Below are 15,429 nucleotides of genomic sequence, written 5' to 3'. Positions count from 1 at the left end.
CTCTCATTTGTTGTCTACCAATTTTTTCAATAAGTTAGCGACCTTTATTAAATCAATTAGGTTTGAATTTACTGACCTTTTTTTTTCTTTGCTCAATAGCCGTGAAAGAATCAGTGAAAAGAATCTGCATTATTAGTTTTTGCAATTAAACATTCTCAACTACGAACAAACTCAATTTCATTTCGTATAATCACTCTTTACAATCATACCATCAACATGAGAATGATAGACAACAAGTTTTGGTAAATACATGACGTCCAAAGCTTTTCAGTGACTTGTAAACTGATTTATACTCTGATAGTTAAGATGTTAATGCTAACTTAGAGGTGCTTGAGTTACTGGTTAAGCGTTTTAAGATGGGATCTCTTTGGCACTCTCTTTCATACCATTCATATTACACAGCTTAGAACAGTCAGAAATGGAGATCAGACGATTTTTTTTTGAGTCACCGTCAAGTTTTCTTCATAAAATTGTGGCCACCATCTCGAACACCACGAACTGCACCTTGTATTAGGGGTGAGCGGTTCCCGGTTCCTTACAGGTTCTGGCTGGAACCTGGAACCTACCCTCGGGTACAGGTTCCTCATTTTTTGGAACTTGGAACCTACCCGTCAGAACCAAGAACCTGGAACCTACCCTGTCACAGTTCCGTGGTCGGTTCCAGGTTCCAACAGTTCTTTTTTTTTTTTTTTTTTTTCATTTTTAGATTTGAACTATAACGAAGAAGGAAAGAGACAAACCAAAGCTTCTATCTCCATAAATTGCCAAAAATAGTTCCTTGGGAGCAAAAGCATCAAAAAAAAAAAAAAGAATAACAGAATAATCAGTGGGAAAAAGATGGGCATAGTCTTTTGAGAAGGCATGTACATGAACAAATTGATGAACAGACAATGGTAGAAGGAGAAAGGTAAATGGGACAAACCATTTCCGCAGTTTCTGATTATGTGGTGTTTTCTGATTTTCAGGATGACAATAAAACAAGTAATCTTCCCCTTTTAGAGGAGGGCATGCCCAGATAAAGCAGCTTGCAAAACCTCGTTGCTTGCAGCATTCGAGATAACCAATCTGATAAAAGACGACAAAACATTAATTCAGGTATACAATACAAACTACAAATTTCAAAAAAGGAGATAAACCCCATGCCTAACATGGTGACAGAGCATATGAGTTCAGATCTTAACACTCGCTTTACTTATTTTGTCTATCACTCTTTTTGTTCCCAAGTTATATCGCCAAAGCAACTATGTCCATGACTCGTATTTCACGAACAGGATTCAGCTTACAAGGCTAGGGGAGTGCTAAAAAGGTGTCACCAAATAGCAATGATGGGCTCAAAATGAATGAGGAACAACTAAGGCAGCATCTCAAATAACATATCCAAACTTTGACAAACACAACAAATGAACTGACGATAGGCAGACATGTCGATACATATAAATATGGAGGAGGTCAAACCTGGATCATTTGCTGCGGGCCTTCAGTTGGCTTCTGCAAAAATAATTTGACAGTCGCTGTCAATAATTGCAACTGGACTTGTGAAGGCTCTTCAGGGAAACTCTCCAGAAAGCTCTCTAGCAGCTCATCAGCATTGTCAATTCTTTCTGCATATTCGCCAATAATCCAAATCATTGATGCCTGCCAAGTGAAAAAAGGAGAGGCACAAGGTGGTTAAAATTTGAGTAGAATGAATCAAGGAAGCTTAAATGTACAGTGTCCATATAACATGGTTGTTACACTAAAAGAGTAATGATACTTTAAAGAGTACCTTGGCCTCTGGCTCATCAAGAGTGTCTAAGCTCTCACATAGGGTAGCATTGATGGACTCATAGCTGTAGAACATAAAAAAGTTGAAAACAGAATTAAGAGATGAATGGAACTGCTTTTTAGTTCACGTACTCCAAAAATTACAGATATCAAGACTAACATGTTAGGATATCTTCTGAATATGTCCTTAATAACAATAATGGCTTCTTGAACCACATAATTGACTTTAATCTTAATCAGCTCCAGCAAAACACTGATGCATCGCTCTACTGCTCTCTCCAACTTGATTGCACAGCGATCAATAGCACGGACTGCCTTTCTAACAAAATCGGCATCTACTTCTGTAGCACACTCCTTGAATTCCAGCAGAACCTGCAGCATTTAGTTAATAAGACAACATAAAGTTAACCATTTTGAGTAAACAAGCAAATTCAACAGGTTAAATGCTCCAGTTTCCATGCCTGGTCAATATTTTTGTCCGAAGCAAGCTTTATCATGATTTCTAACTTCTCCATCTTCACATAAATTGGGTCATTGTACTTGCAGAAAAACACCTGGCAATGACGAGAGATCAATAAGCATGCCTTTCTTACTCATAATGCACCCAATATGGGTCACTTAGAGTTGGCAAGATTAAATGGACCAACCTTAATTTCATGGGCGAGAATAGTAGGCCGCCTTTGGACAATGAGGTTGATATTTCTTAAGGCAACATACTGTATCTCTGGTTCTGCAGCGAGTAACGTAACAAGAGGAGCCATCTTTTTGCACAGATTCTCTCTCTATCATATTCAAACTTATCTCGAATTTGGTGAACCCTTTCCCATTTATCAGCATGTCCATTCCTTACAAATCCTTGCTCCTGCATTCAGAAAAATCACGTCTTTTAGATACCTTGTAATATAATGGATGTGGATAGATTATTGACAAATCATTCAGAGACACAGCACTGTAAGTTGCAAGAAAGTAACCATACGAAGTTTACAGAAGTGATCATTAAACAAAAGAACATAGGCATAACTGATCAACTTGTTAGCTTGTTACTCATCATAACAGCATTGCCCTTAGTTTCATTCACAATTAGCTTCTTTGCAGCTAATCAGTGCATTATGCTCAACAAAGTTCAAGCGTTGATTAAACAATAGGATGCTTTGTTAATATGTCTGCCTCAAAAATTGATGTCCTTGTTGTTAAACACAGACATCTTGGCTCCTCTCACATAATATATTTCTTATAAGCAACTTTAAGGGCACTTATTGCCTTTACGATGGTTCCTAATATAAACGTTCCTCAACTCGAGATTAAAAAGAAAACAAAAACTTCCAGACAAGTCAGAATCGCATACATGACTCTTATGAAAAGAGAATTGAGTAATTATGAAGTCATGGGGTAAAATCATCATGATAAGCAAAGCCAATCTCAGCGTCATAGAGAAATTACATGTTTGTCGCTCAATCACATTTCAACATGTTATGGGCAAAGCAAGTAAATTGTCATTTTCAGCTATCAATTTTTCAAAGACATTTTTCCACTGACCTCTTCTACTTGCTTATTCCTGTAAAAGAGGATGCTGAGGTTATAAAGCAAGGCAAACAAAAATTTCAGCCACTGAGGTTGAACCCATTCGCTTGCAATGACATAATCTATCAAGTGCATATTCTCCTGATACAAAAAGAAAACGTGTCAATCCTATTGCCGCATGTATAATGCCAATATGTTGGACCAAGAAGCATCATGAGTCACAAAGAAAATGGAATGGCAGCATTACATGGGAAAGGCATAACCTGCAAGTTGAGCTTTGTCACAAAGAGAGAGTGAAAGCAGCCACCAACATTGCTGGTACTGCTTTACTGTATTCTTCATATCTATCCATGTCCTTCCCATATTTGCTACTGCACAAAAAAGCCTCAACTGTCAAAGGCCCCCTTTTATGAAAGTATGATGTACTAGACTAAGGATACGAACTCCAACTTCAAAATTTCCATTGGAAAGGGCTGTATAGTGCAGGGCATCATCAATATCCTTGCATCCTGCCCAAAGCAGAAGCATACATTAAACATTAAAGAGTAGAATACTGCCGACTAAGTAAGGGAGTTGCTTGTTGAGCTTAATCTTCTCTTGATTCTCCTTTATATTCTCCTTATACGACTCCAGCTCCAGATTCGTCCTCTGCATCTCCTCCTACCATCACAAAACAGAAAAACAAACGAAATCCCATCAAAACCCCTATCAATGCACGGACCCCAAATTAAGATTCAAAAGAAACCCTCGCGCACGAGCCGAAGCACAGAAGCCCCCAACAACAAGTAAACCCGCGCCACGAGCCCTAGCAAATCCAACCAAAGCCATCGACGTCCAAAGAGAGGGACAGACCTTGAGGGTGAGAATCTCGTTGTCGAGGAGGCCAAAGCCAGCCCAAGCTTCAAAGCCCCGCGCTTTCGAATCGAGCAAAGAGAATACAACACAAATGCTCAAGAGCTTAAAAAGAACGATGCAGAGAGAGAGAGCTTACGGTCTTTGCCACCGCGAACGCTGCCTCTGGTGGGATGATACATGGTTCCACGCGAGGTCCTCCGAGCCGACGAAGATGGGGATGCGGTCGTCTTCTTCGCCGGCTTCTTGTAGACGAGCTTTACCCGGAGATGTAGGTCTTGCCGGAGAGGAACTCGTCGAGGGACTTGAGGCCCGACTCCGTGTGGAGATTCGTCGAGGAACTCGTCGAGGGCGAGCACAGAGCATAGTGAGCAACGTCGGGCAGAGACAGAGAGGAAGTGCGAAGTGAAAGTGGGAACCGAGACTAGGGTAAATTAATTTGGGGCTTAACCTAACAGTTCCGGGTTCGGGCGGAGGTGGTGACGGTTCGGAGCAACAACGGCCCGGACGGCCGAGCAAGCTGCAGCAAGAGGTGGTGACGGTGGCTTGGGACGGCGGCGGTGCCTCACGGCAGCGCGGACGGCAAGACAGCTCGTCGGGCTCAACGGTGAGACGGCTTGTCGGACGAGCAGTGGGTGGTGGGGTTCGGTGGCCAAGAGGTGGTGGTGAGTAGGGCGTGGGGCGGCGGTGTGGTGGTGGGTGAAGCAGCAACCGGCGAGAGGAAGGAAGAAGAAGAAGAGGTGGGAGGGTTCGGCTGAGAGAGGAGGAAAGAGGAGAGAGAGAGAGGGGAAAGAAAAAGTGGGGGCAGGAAGTGACGTGAGGAGGAAAAAGGGGAGAAAAGAGAGAGAGAAAAAGAAAGGGAAATGGAGGAAAATTGAAGGGGGGAAATTCGCGGAAGGGATTAGGGTTTTTATTTTTTAACTTTGTCGGTTCCGGTTCCTCAGGTTCCGGTTCCTATAGGAACCGGAACCGAACCGGAACCGCCGGTTCCTGGAAAGAGAACCGGGAACCGGAACCGGTCCCCTTAGAACCGGGAACCGAACCGGAACCTCCTCCGGTTCGGTTCCGGTTCCCGGTTCTACCCGGAACCACGCTCACCCCTACCTTGTATGATCAAGTCGCTTTGCTACGTTCGCTTCTCTTCTTCGAACCATCGATGACACTGGCCCAACGGATGAACATGGGAAGTTCTTTCTCACCGGCTAAAGACTTTGTTATGTATTAGAAACTCTAACCTATTCCATCGACGCTCGCAGGAAAAGTCTCTGAGAACATCTATCTCGACTGGAATGACAATGGACTCAATTGCTTCGAAGCTCATACGATCATGCCACTTTTGGGCTTGGCCGAGATTCTCCGGTGGCCAGGGCCTGAAATACTATTAGGGTTTCTTCCCTCAAATTACCTTCTTGAGTAGGGTTTGGATGGCCAACTGGCTTTCAACCTATATTGACCCAACTACCTTGGCATTTTAAGGACGTGTTTGGTAATGCTTCTATTTCCGGGAATAATTTTTGATCAAAAATGATTATTTTTTATTCTATTCCCGGAAACAATTTCTAAGCATTTTAAGCCGTTTGGTAACTGTCCAAAATTTCAATTCTCGGAATAGAATTACATTTTGTATTGTGCTCAAAATTTCTATTGCAAATCATTTTATTTTAATTTTTAAATAATTTTATTACTTTTTTTCCTTTTTTCTTTTTTTCCTTTCTTTCTCCTATTCTTCTTCTTCAAGTGGCCAGTCGCTAGTCTTGGGATGATCGGCGACTGCCAGACAAGAGCTAGTGACCTCACCGAAGCGTCGCTAGCCCTTAGTGAGGCTGGCTCTTGTCGACCGAGCCTCGCCGGTAGCTAGGTGAGGCTCGCCTGGCCATCGGTGAGGCTTGGCCTCGTTAGCCGGTGGCTGAGCTTACCTCCAACAAGCTCACCGAACCTCACCTTGGCCTGGCGAGCCTCCGGCAAGCTTGCCGGACCAGTTGTTGGCGATCGGTGGCGGTGGGCGGCGGACGGCTACTGCGGCGATGGCAATAGATGAAGAAGAAGAAAAGGGAAGAAGAACAAGGAAAAAAAGAAAATAAAAAAGAAAATATGGGCTTGATTCTAGAATTGTTCCTGAGAACAAGAATCAACTTTTTTTTTTTTATTGATTCTGTTCCAAATCTACTTCGAGAACAAAAAAATAGAAATTAGTTCCCGGAACAAAATTTTTACCAAACACAATTTTGTTCCAAAATTACTCTCGGGAATAAAAGAATATAAATTTTTACCATTTGACCGGTTACCAAATAGGACCTAAACATGATCTCCTTCTTTGGCATTTTGTGCTCACTAGAGTTTGAATAGTGGAAAATATGATAAGATATTCTCTAGTGTTATTGTTATACTTTTCAACTAGTGATCTGCTGCTCTAGACCAGGAACTTTCTTCGCACTTCTTTTATTCGTAGATGTGCAGTTTTTATAACAAGTTGAAAATTTTTCATATATCATAATCTTCTTCTGGTGATGTGGTTATGGTCTTTTGGTCTGATCGCAGAAGTAACTGAACCATGGAAAACAAATCTCTGGCCATTTCATTGAGAAGAGTATTCAATAGATATATTTCTGCAACTCTCTGTACTTGCTGGTCATCCACCAGACTTAACTCATTTTCAAATGATTAAACGTGCTTGTAAATTCGTTCGATGGATCAATCTCTAACACCATAATCATTCAGATCTTAATAAGCCAGAGTGCTTTTCCACGATGAAGAAAAATGAATATAGAAGGAAGTAGTCGAAGCTGAATGAGAAGAGAGCTTGATGTCGAGCTCATCTTCTTCTTTCTTTCATGGTCTTTTCATCTAAGAGCTCGATTTGGATCTGTTCTGTTTTTACATGCTTTTATATAATAACAGAGGAATAACTTCTAGATCTAAACCAACCACTCCTTGAATGACAGCTCAGCACACACATATAACAGAAAAATAGAGCTCATGCATAAGTGTACAAGAAATAACTCTGCTGAAGCAAACGACGTAGTTTTACACCCTTCTAATTTGACTGAATGCTCTTTCTCCACGCCAATCCTCTGTTTCCTTTGTTCCAGTTGACTTTTGTTGCTGAGTTTCTTCCTGCTGCTTCCTTCTAAGCATTTGCAGCGCTGCATTCTCAACACACGAACCTAAGGCTCAACAGCCACCTCTTAAGCTAGCTAGCGCTAGTGGAGGCCAATCCCAGATAAGCATACCATCTCTACAGCATTCACTCTGAAATATGTTCTTTTCCTGGAGAAATCACAAATTCCATGAACTCCTCATCGCTTTCCAGAGCAGCCATGTCTTCGACCCTCAAGCTTATATATGTCTCCACACCATCACCCGACTTGGTGTCCATGAAGACCACAAGGTTCTGGAAAGTTAGGGCTGGTGATCCGACCCATGTCGGGTTGCCCCAGCCGAAACTGGACTCGTACACCGGGAACCGGCACAAGCTGGTAAAGTTCATCGCCAGTAGCTGTCCTTTGAGGTATACCTCGGCACTCCGCTTGATGAAGTCCAAGTGCTCTTTCCCGTCGCGGAGCTTCTCCACGTACCCCTTATCGATTCCCCTCAACGTCTCCCTCATTTTAGCCACAAGCCCGTAGCACTCCTTCCCTGAGTCCAATTGCAAGGAAGTGACTGCCACCCGGTAGAAGTTCCCGAAGGAATATTGCGGTAACGGAGGATCGAACTTGGTCCGCAAGTTCACCGCATGAAGGACGATACATTTCTTGCTAGGTTCAGAATAGACCCTAGTTGACCAAGCAAAGCGGCTCCAGATGAAGGTTGATAAAGCCTCGATGCGCGAAGGGGGTCGATTTCGGTCGAGGTCCATTTCTTTGGAATACCTAGCCTTGAGGTTCTCTATCTTATCGGTTTTGAAAACGAATCTCTTCGAAACTATGTTGTCTCTGATAATCCCCGTGCTCGGTTCGAAACCCAATATGTTCTTCGGCGGGAAAAGCTCGGCTGAGGGGAATTGAGGAGGCGCTAGGATCTCTTCTCCCCGACAAACGGCGGCCCACATATTGATGAACGTGAGCAAGGATAGCGCATCCGATATCTTGTGTGACATGCATATTCCTATGGCGATTCCACCACAGTCAAATCTATTAAATTGGACACCAAGGGTTGTTTCGTCGCTGGCATCAAGAACGAAAGGAACCAAGTTCCTTAGCTCTCGTGGGTCTGGATTCTCAGTAAACTCGGAAACTTGGCACTTGACTATGGCTTCGGAGTAGGGCACTCCCGCGTCGTCACATTCAATTGAGACGTTGCCTCTTAGGCGGCCCGCCAAAGGGTAGAAATGTGTGAGAATGATAGATAAGGAAGCTTTGAGCTTGCTGGATAAGTCATCTATGTTGGATTGATCACCTTCATTCTGTGGGGTGTAGAAGAGGACAAATGGGTTATAGACTGGCGGGGAGATTTGGTCGAGGAATGAGAGTCGGTAGTGGCGGAGGTGGTCCGGGGTCGGAGAAGACGGTTTGATGGTCTCTCTGGAGGTTATTTCAACTGCAATCTCCATCCTCTCCTCTCGATGAGAGCAACAAGAACTTATGCTGAAACTCTTGCTCTTTTAGGTTGCTTATACGAGGTGAAAATAGAACAGACCTTGAATAATATCTAGAACATTAGGTGATTATCATGTATGGCATAAGGAGATATAGGATGATTACTTCAATTAAAGAAGTCCATTTGCCAATTTTAGTTACAAAACGCTGATGTAGATTTGGTGTGCTAGTACTGATATGGACAATTTTTGCATTTTAAAGAAAAATTTAGACAATTTATTTATTTTTCTATTGTCTTCTTTTTTCTTATCACGGCCGGCGAGGGCACTCACTAGGTTGGGTGAGAGCAACCCTTGCCTAATCCTCTTCAAGCATCGCCAGTGGTTAGTCATTGCCTGAGACTGGCCATTGACGAAAAGGTAAGAAAAAGAGAAACAAAGGAAATAAATTATTAAATAAATTTAAAAAGTATTAATACAAATGATTAGACATGCCTGTATCCACATCAGTGAATTCGGGCCAAAATTGGTCGGATGACTCAATTAACAAAATATGAAAAGATTTAGATTAAATTGGTCCAATTGAAAGTTTAGACCCCTTTAATCAAATCGCACGCTTGTTAAATTTATGAATACGATTATCCCCTCGGTGAACGGAGAGGGCGAATACTTTAGAAAAGTCAAAAGACGACTTTCCCAGGCTATGCTTTTCTTTTGTTCTTTCCCGTGCTCATTTGAAGTGACCTTTAAACTCGCATTATTTCACGAATTTGGCCCACGAGATGCGCCATTACATAGTTGACAAGTAGCCCTAAATATTCAACCTGACAGAGACACGTAACTAAGCAATAGATTTATCTTGACAAGAAACACTTAATCAGTTTTTTTATTGGGTACATAGCATGCTACTGCAATATGAAAGGTTAGAAATGCATTGGTTCTTGGCACGGTGCAGAGGCTATTGTCATTTCCTTTCACCATCTATCATCCATGGACTACCATTTCTTCAATATTCGATAACGACATTCAGATATTTTCTCCCCATTTCTCTTTTATAATTCATCATACTCATCTTTAAGCTTGAATTCTCTCTCCTGAAAATTCTCTTCATGTCCATGGCCGACTTCACTATTGAAGAGCCTATTCGGCTACAAAACCAGGACGCCTTGATCCGATTTTTGTTGTGCAAATCGATTTCCCGATAAAGTTACGGACCAAGCTCGTGATTCTCAGCTCTAGCTTCAATACCTTTAATTAAGTTTTGGATTGTCAAACCCTGCTTTTCCTCGCACAACTAGACTACTAATGAACTTGTTCGAGGTTATGTATTTGCAAGTGGAAAGCTTGTTTAAATCCACCTTTAGTCAATTCCCTCTGCCGCCCTTCTTTGGGGCTTCTTCCGTTCAACAACAATAACTTCGCGTTCGTGCCTACCACTTATCTTCATTCAGTTGATTCGTACATGCATTCAGAAACTATCCTTATCGAACCTCAATCTATTTATCCTCTAACTGAAATGCCCTCCCCAAATCCACATTTAAAAACTATGGTACTTTAGCTTCATTTTGTTATCACTTGATATTGCATATCATTATCATTATTATAACGGTATATGGTCGAGTGAGGAATTGCAATAAACATAGACAAATACCACATTGTTCGCATTCAAGTACAATATTTTTCTCTCTCCCAATAGGCGTTTGATTGTGCAAGACTTCGCTTTATAGTCCCGATCAACTTATGTGATCTTGAGTTTTAAGCCTTGTCATTAAATATACTCGAAAATGTAATTTTTTCACATGAAGTGAGTAACGTTCTTAAAATGCATATTCTTCGATGGTTGATATTATCGCTTAAGGGTACTTTTTAACCAAACCCTTCATATCCGTTTATGTATATCAATTTTATGTGATAATGAATTGAAAGATGAGCCAATAGAGTGAAATTTAGGACAGCAGGTTCTACGTGTCCTTGCCATGCATTCCGAAAACATTCTCTCGCTACACGGACTCTGCATTTGTAAATAGTAGTTTTTTCTTGGAACAAAAAAAGAAATGGTTAATATCACCAAAAAACTTCAAATTTATGCACTTATGATAAATTTACCACAAATAACCACATAAAACTTTAAATTAGTATACTTATGACAAATTTACCTCAAATAAATTTGTTTAATCACCAAAAATCTCAAATTGGTACATTCATGACAAATATATCATCTGTTAAATTGAATTAATACCACAAAAAATTACAAAACTGGCATAACTGTGACAAACGAAGAGTAGAATTTCAAACTGGCGCACCAATCAATCGTCATATGTCATTTAATTCAGTAATTTGACAGTACAATTTAACTTAAACTTAAAAACGATAAATTTGTCAGAAATGTACCGGTTTGAGATTTTTGATAGTCAAAAAATTAGTTTGCGGTAAATTTGTCATCGATATATGTGTTTGGAATTTTTTGTAGTATTAATCCAAAAAGACATATGCACTAGGAGGAGCTCTTGATACAAGTTCTCAAGAGTTTTTTTACATCTCCACCATGAGAATGAACGCGACCCAGGTTGATCCTTCTCTTTGAAGCTTTCTTGGCCAGTGCTCACCCACACCAGAGACATACAATCCAGGTTTTATGGAATAGTCATAAGCTGCTCAGATCCGTGGTTTCACGCGTGACTTCTGTTTGAATTAGATAGTTGGATTAAGATGCAGGGGACAAAATGCAATCCTTGCAAAGAAGACTACTCTGGCGTGCTCCTACATCAATGTCTGTCAGTGCAGAGGAAAAAAATTGCTAGACAGCTTTCATGAAGTGAGAAATCCATGTCTGACTCCAAAAGGTTCAGGGAACAAATACGAGACCAATAGTCTGACAAAAGATTTTCGGTTCAATTCAAGTGCCGATTTCAGTTAAGTACATGTTTCGCCGAGAATGGTATTCAACGAAATACCTTTCACTGAAATTTGGCTCTTCGACTTTTTTGTTTTTATCGGGTTCTGCCTCGACTTGGAAAGGAAAACGCGATATTCGAATGGCTACTACTATGGATTAGGAGATAATAAATTCAAGTAATTAAACAGACCAAAAGCGAATAAAAGAAAACTGTGACGCAAATAAGAAAAGCAACATGAGTCTCGTTTGTTGTGATTTTTTCCGTCCCTTTACAAAAATCCCTTGGTGGGTATTTATTGCTAGACTGAGTAGGTAACCGCCGTAGTGGTCATTCTGAATGCCTTCAATAGCTGCACTGTGTTTTTACGTAAAACGTTTGAATTTTGTCGCTAACGAGCACTTCGGTAACTTGTCAATTTTGCTGTGTCCCAAATTATCGATCATACCGACCGCGAATCTCCTTCAGGCCTACTTGCCAATCAATCAATGAAGCCTGTGGGCTTTATCGGCTAAGGGCGACCCACGAAGGCTATTGAATGCTAGGCATAATGAGTATAAGGATCTAAAAAAAAATCTCTTTTCTCCCTATTATGAACTTTAAGATGTATGAAGTTTCATTATTGACTCTTTAAGCAAGGACGATAGAGACTCCATTTAACTTAGGTTAATCAAGATAACCCTTCTTTGAAACATTTGGTAGTGCTCCTAAGTCGAAATCAAAATAATCAATTAGAGCATATGGAGCCATCTTCTTATTGGCAAGAAAAAAGACGACAGACTAAGTGATATTTCGATCAATTAATGAAAGAGCACAACCCTGGTTGCACTTGGCTATTTATTTCCTTTTTTCATGGGTATCGCCTCGGCTAGTAGTCCCTTGGAGTCTTAAACACTAGTTGTTTAGGTTACTGCAACATTTTATATGCGGTCATGTGAGTTCCAAGGCTCAATGTCACGCCCCGACCCTCGAGCGCATGCCCATCCCCGGTGGCCGACAAATATGTGACGTCCCAGGACGTGTTGCCGACTAATTCATTTTATTTTATTTTTTTTATATGCAGCGGAAGTGAAATATATCCACTGACAACCAAAAGCTGGGGATAGGAAAGCAGGAAATTACTCACATAAAAAAACAAGCTTTTTTTTTTATAAACACACAAGGTTTATATACAAAACAAGGCTGTCTACAAAAGATCGGCTCAACAAAAAGGGGAACTATCTTAAGACCAACTAGCTAGACACATTCGCCGAGCCTTCAATCTCCACCTCCCTAAACTCTGGGCTTTGGGTCCTTCACCACCGTCATCTAAAGACCTGAAAATGATTATACAATAACCAATGAGATAATGTCTCAGCAAATTCACCCCCTAGCCTCCAACTAGAAAGGAAATACACCATAAGGGCTATCTAAACACAAGCACAGGTCAGAGGACTTACCTTTGCCTCAGATCCTTCCTGCAAGTCAATATAATTCATATACTTGACCAACAATTCAATTCAATTCAATTCAACCATCAATCAGTCGACTTATTCGACTCCATACCATCGATGCTATCTATAAACTCTATCGATTCGAACACTGCTCACCTAAGCTGAAATAGATATATCCATATATCATTGCTCCCTAAAGCTGATGTCTAAATTGCTCATTGAAGTTGCTAAATAACATTTGCTCGCCGAAGCTGCTAAATTATTATTGCTCATCGAAGCTACTAGATAACACTTGCTCGCCGAAGCTACTCAATTACTATTGCTCACCGACGCTGCTAGATAATGTTTGCTCGCTGAAATTGCTAAAGTATTATTGCTCACCAAAGCTGCTAGATAACGTTTGCTCGCCGAAGCTGCTAAAGTATTATTTTTTTTTTTTATGACCCAAGGAACCTCGTACAACTGGTAAACGGCGAGCAAATCCTAGGGTGACGTTAGCGGAGGACTCATCACCTCGACGCCACACTTAAGACACCAAATGCCTCCACTGGGTTTTGAACCCCTCACCTTTGGGGAAGGATCACTAAACCTCTTATCTAGCGGAGACACCACGGCTGGTGGTGCTGCTAAAGTATTATTGCTCACCGAAGTTGCTATAGATCTATATTGGTGTTAATACTCTCCGAAGTTGTTATAGATCTATATTGCTCACATAAGCTGATCAATGCTCACCTAAGCTGAAATAGTACTTAAAAAACCACTCTCGGTGTCAACACTCGACACTTGGTATTTTCTAATTAAAATACTTATGTATCACAATAATCACTCAATTCAACAATACAGCATTCAATTGTAGAAACTAAACACGTCACTGCGATCTGCTTGAAATTCTATCGAGCGGCTCTCCCGATATAATTTCCAAAAAATATTAATTAATTAATAATTAAATAAAATCCGAAAATTAATTTAATTTAAATATAAAATAATATAATTAAATAATATTTAATTTAAATATTTAATTAATTAAATGCTATAATTATTTAAAAGTCTAATTAGCATTACACTAATCTAATTGCATAATTAGACTAATTAATCCATCCACTAATCTAATCATGCATATAATCTAATCAACATTTAATTAAAGTAATCTAACCACCTAAACCATCATTAGCATAATCTAAACACCCCCTAAGCATAATTAACTCATAAAGTAGAGTTTAGTCAGTAAGCTCACCAGATTAATGAGCTAGTGAGTCTACGGCGACGGCAGCGCGACGGCAGCCAATAAGCTCCAAAGTGGCGACGCCAAATGGAGACCAGGCCGAGCCGAAAACGGCCACAAAGCTCACTGGAAATCACGGGCTGAACTGACCTCGTGGGCTGCTCGGATTGGTGCCGAGCTGGACTGAAAACGCGGGCTGAGGACTTGGCTTCGTGTAAGGCCGTGGACGGTTGCTGCTTCCGTGGAGATGGGGCGGTCTTGCGGCGACGGAGGAGACGATCGCGGGCTGGGCTTCTTCGATGGAGAGCAGGGGTCAACGGTGGGCTTGCTGGGTCTTCGTTGCTGGAGGGAGGGTTGACCGAACAAGCAGCAAATGATGGACGGCGTGGCAGCTTGGGCTTCGGTGGAAGGGAAAACAAAAGATGGTGGGCGTGCGTGGCTGGTGCTGGAGGAAATTTGGTGGATGATGGAGTTCGGTGGGATTTGCAGAGGGATGCAAGGAAAATGAAAAAGATGAAAAGAAGAGTAGAGGCGTGAGGGAGTGGGACACTCGAAGAAGATGGGCAACAAGGGGACGGTCGCACAAATGGAAGGTGGAGGAGAGAGAACCAAGCTTGAGGTAAAACCAAAATATTTATTTCATCATTGTGTAGTCCCTAAAGTCCACAAGCTTATCTCACTTATCCCCCCAATTATTTTCTAGCATATTTATCTCACAATTAATCCAAATTGAAGCCAAAATTCCAGCCCTCATAATAGCATACGAATTTCTTCAATTTTGGGCTTCCATTATTTATCAAATTTCTCAAATTTTTTTGGTTAAGACAAATTTGATGTCCAATTTCATTGAAGAAAATGCCCATACCATTTCTGTAAGTCCATAACATCAAATAGCTCAGCTTGCAAGTCGAAAATCTCTTTAATTTGGCAAATATGAATTTCCGTTCGTTTTTCGAATCGTCCAAATTGAATTTTCGTAAAAATTCCGGAATCACCAAAAAAATTTCAAAGGATGAGTAGATGTTTCTAAAATAAGTCGTGACATGACAAAACTTTTAATTTCTGAAATTGGGTTCAAATTCGTGATTAATTTCAATCTGACGCTATTTTAACGTGACCTATCATAACGGGTAGATTTCAAGAATTTTTTATGCAATTGACCCGTGGTTGATTTTCTTCAAGTCACATGTACCTCTTTGACACATTGGC

At 40.9% G+C, this 15,429-nt stretch overlaps 2 protein-coding genes and 1 long non-coding RNA gene across 3 annotated transcripts; all 3 read right to left on the bottom strand.

Annotated features, from left to right (window-relative positions):
- Positions 1-693: 693 nt before the first annotated feature.
- On the bottom strand, positions 694-4,551 carry LOC104452876 (beta-adaptin-like protein C). Its single transcript, XM_039305870.1, has 10 exons — positions 4,277-4,551; positions 3,549-3,945; positions 3,301-3,426; positions 2,412-2,626; positions 2,226-2,318; positions 1,925-2,136; positions 1,766-1,829; positions 1,456-1,635; positions 923-1,065; positions 694-777 (listed from the first exon to the last, which is right to left on the bottom strand). The coding sequence occupies exons 4-10, from the start codon at positions 2,523-2,525 to the stop codon at positions 714-716; spliced, it is 870 nt and encodes a 289-aa protein (XP_039161804.1). The 5' UTR covers positions 2,526-2,626; positions 3,301-3,426; positions 3,549-3,945; positions 4,277-4,551; the 3' UTR covers positions 694-713.
- A 2,830-nt stretch (positions 4,552-7,381) lies between these two features.
- On the bottom strand, positions 7,382-8,686 carry LOC104435605 (stemmadenine O-acetyltransferase). Its single transcript, XM_010048324.3, has one exon. It carries the CDS (start codon positions 8,684-8,686, stop codon positions 7,382-7,384), a length of 1,305 nt encoding a protein of 434 aa, XP_010046626.1.
- Positions 8,687-12,692: 4,006 nt separating this feature from the next.
- Positions 12,693-14,786, bottom strand: LOC108956311. The gene is made up of 2 exons (XR_001982469.2): positions 14,233-14,786; positions 12,693-12,881 (listed from the first exon to the last, which is right to left on the bottom strand). It is a non-coding gene; the product is annotated as an uncharacterized LOC108956311 (long non-coding RNA).
- Positions 14,787-15,429: the final 643 nt, after the last annotated feature.

Source organism: Eucalyptus grandis, chromosome 2 (genome assembly GCF_016545825.1).
Source record: "Eucalyptus grandis isolate ANBG69807.140 chromosome 2, ASM1654582v1, whole genome shotgun sequence".
NCBI lineage: Eukaryota > Viridiplantae > Streptophyta > Magnoliopsida > Myrtales > Myrtaceae > Eucalyptus > Eucalyptus grandis.
Note: the sequence above shows the minus strand (reverse complement) of the source record. Positions and strands in the feature narration are given on the sequence as shown.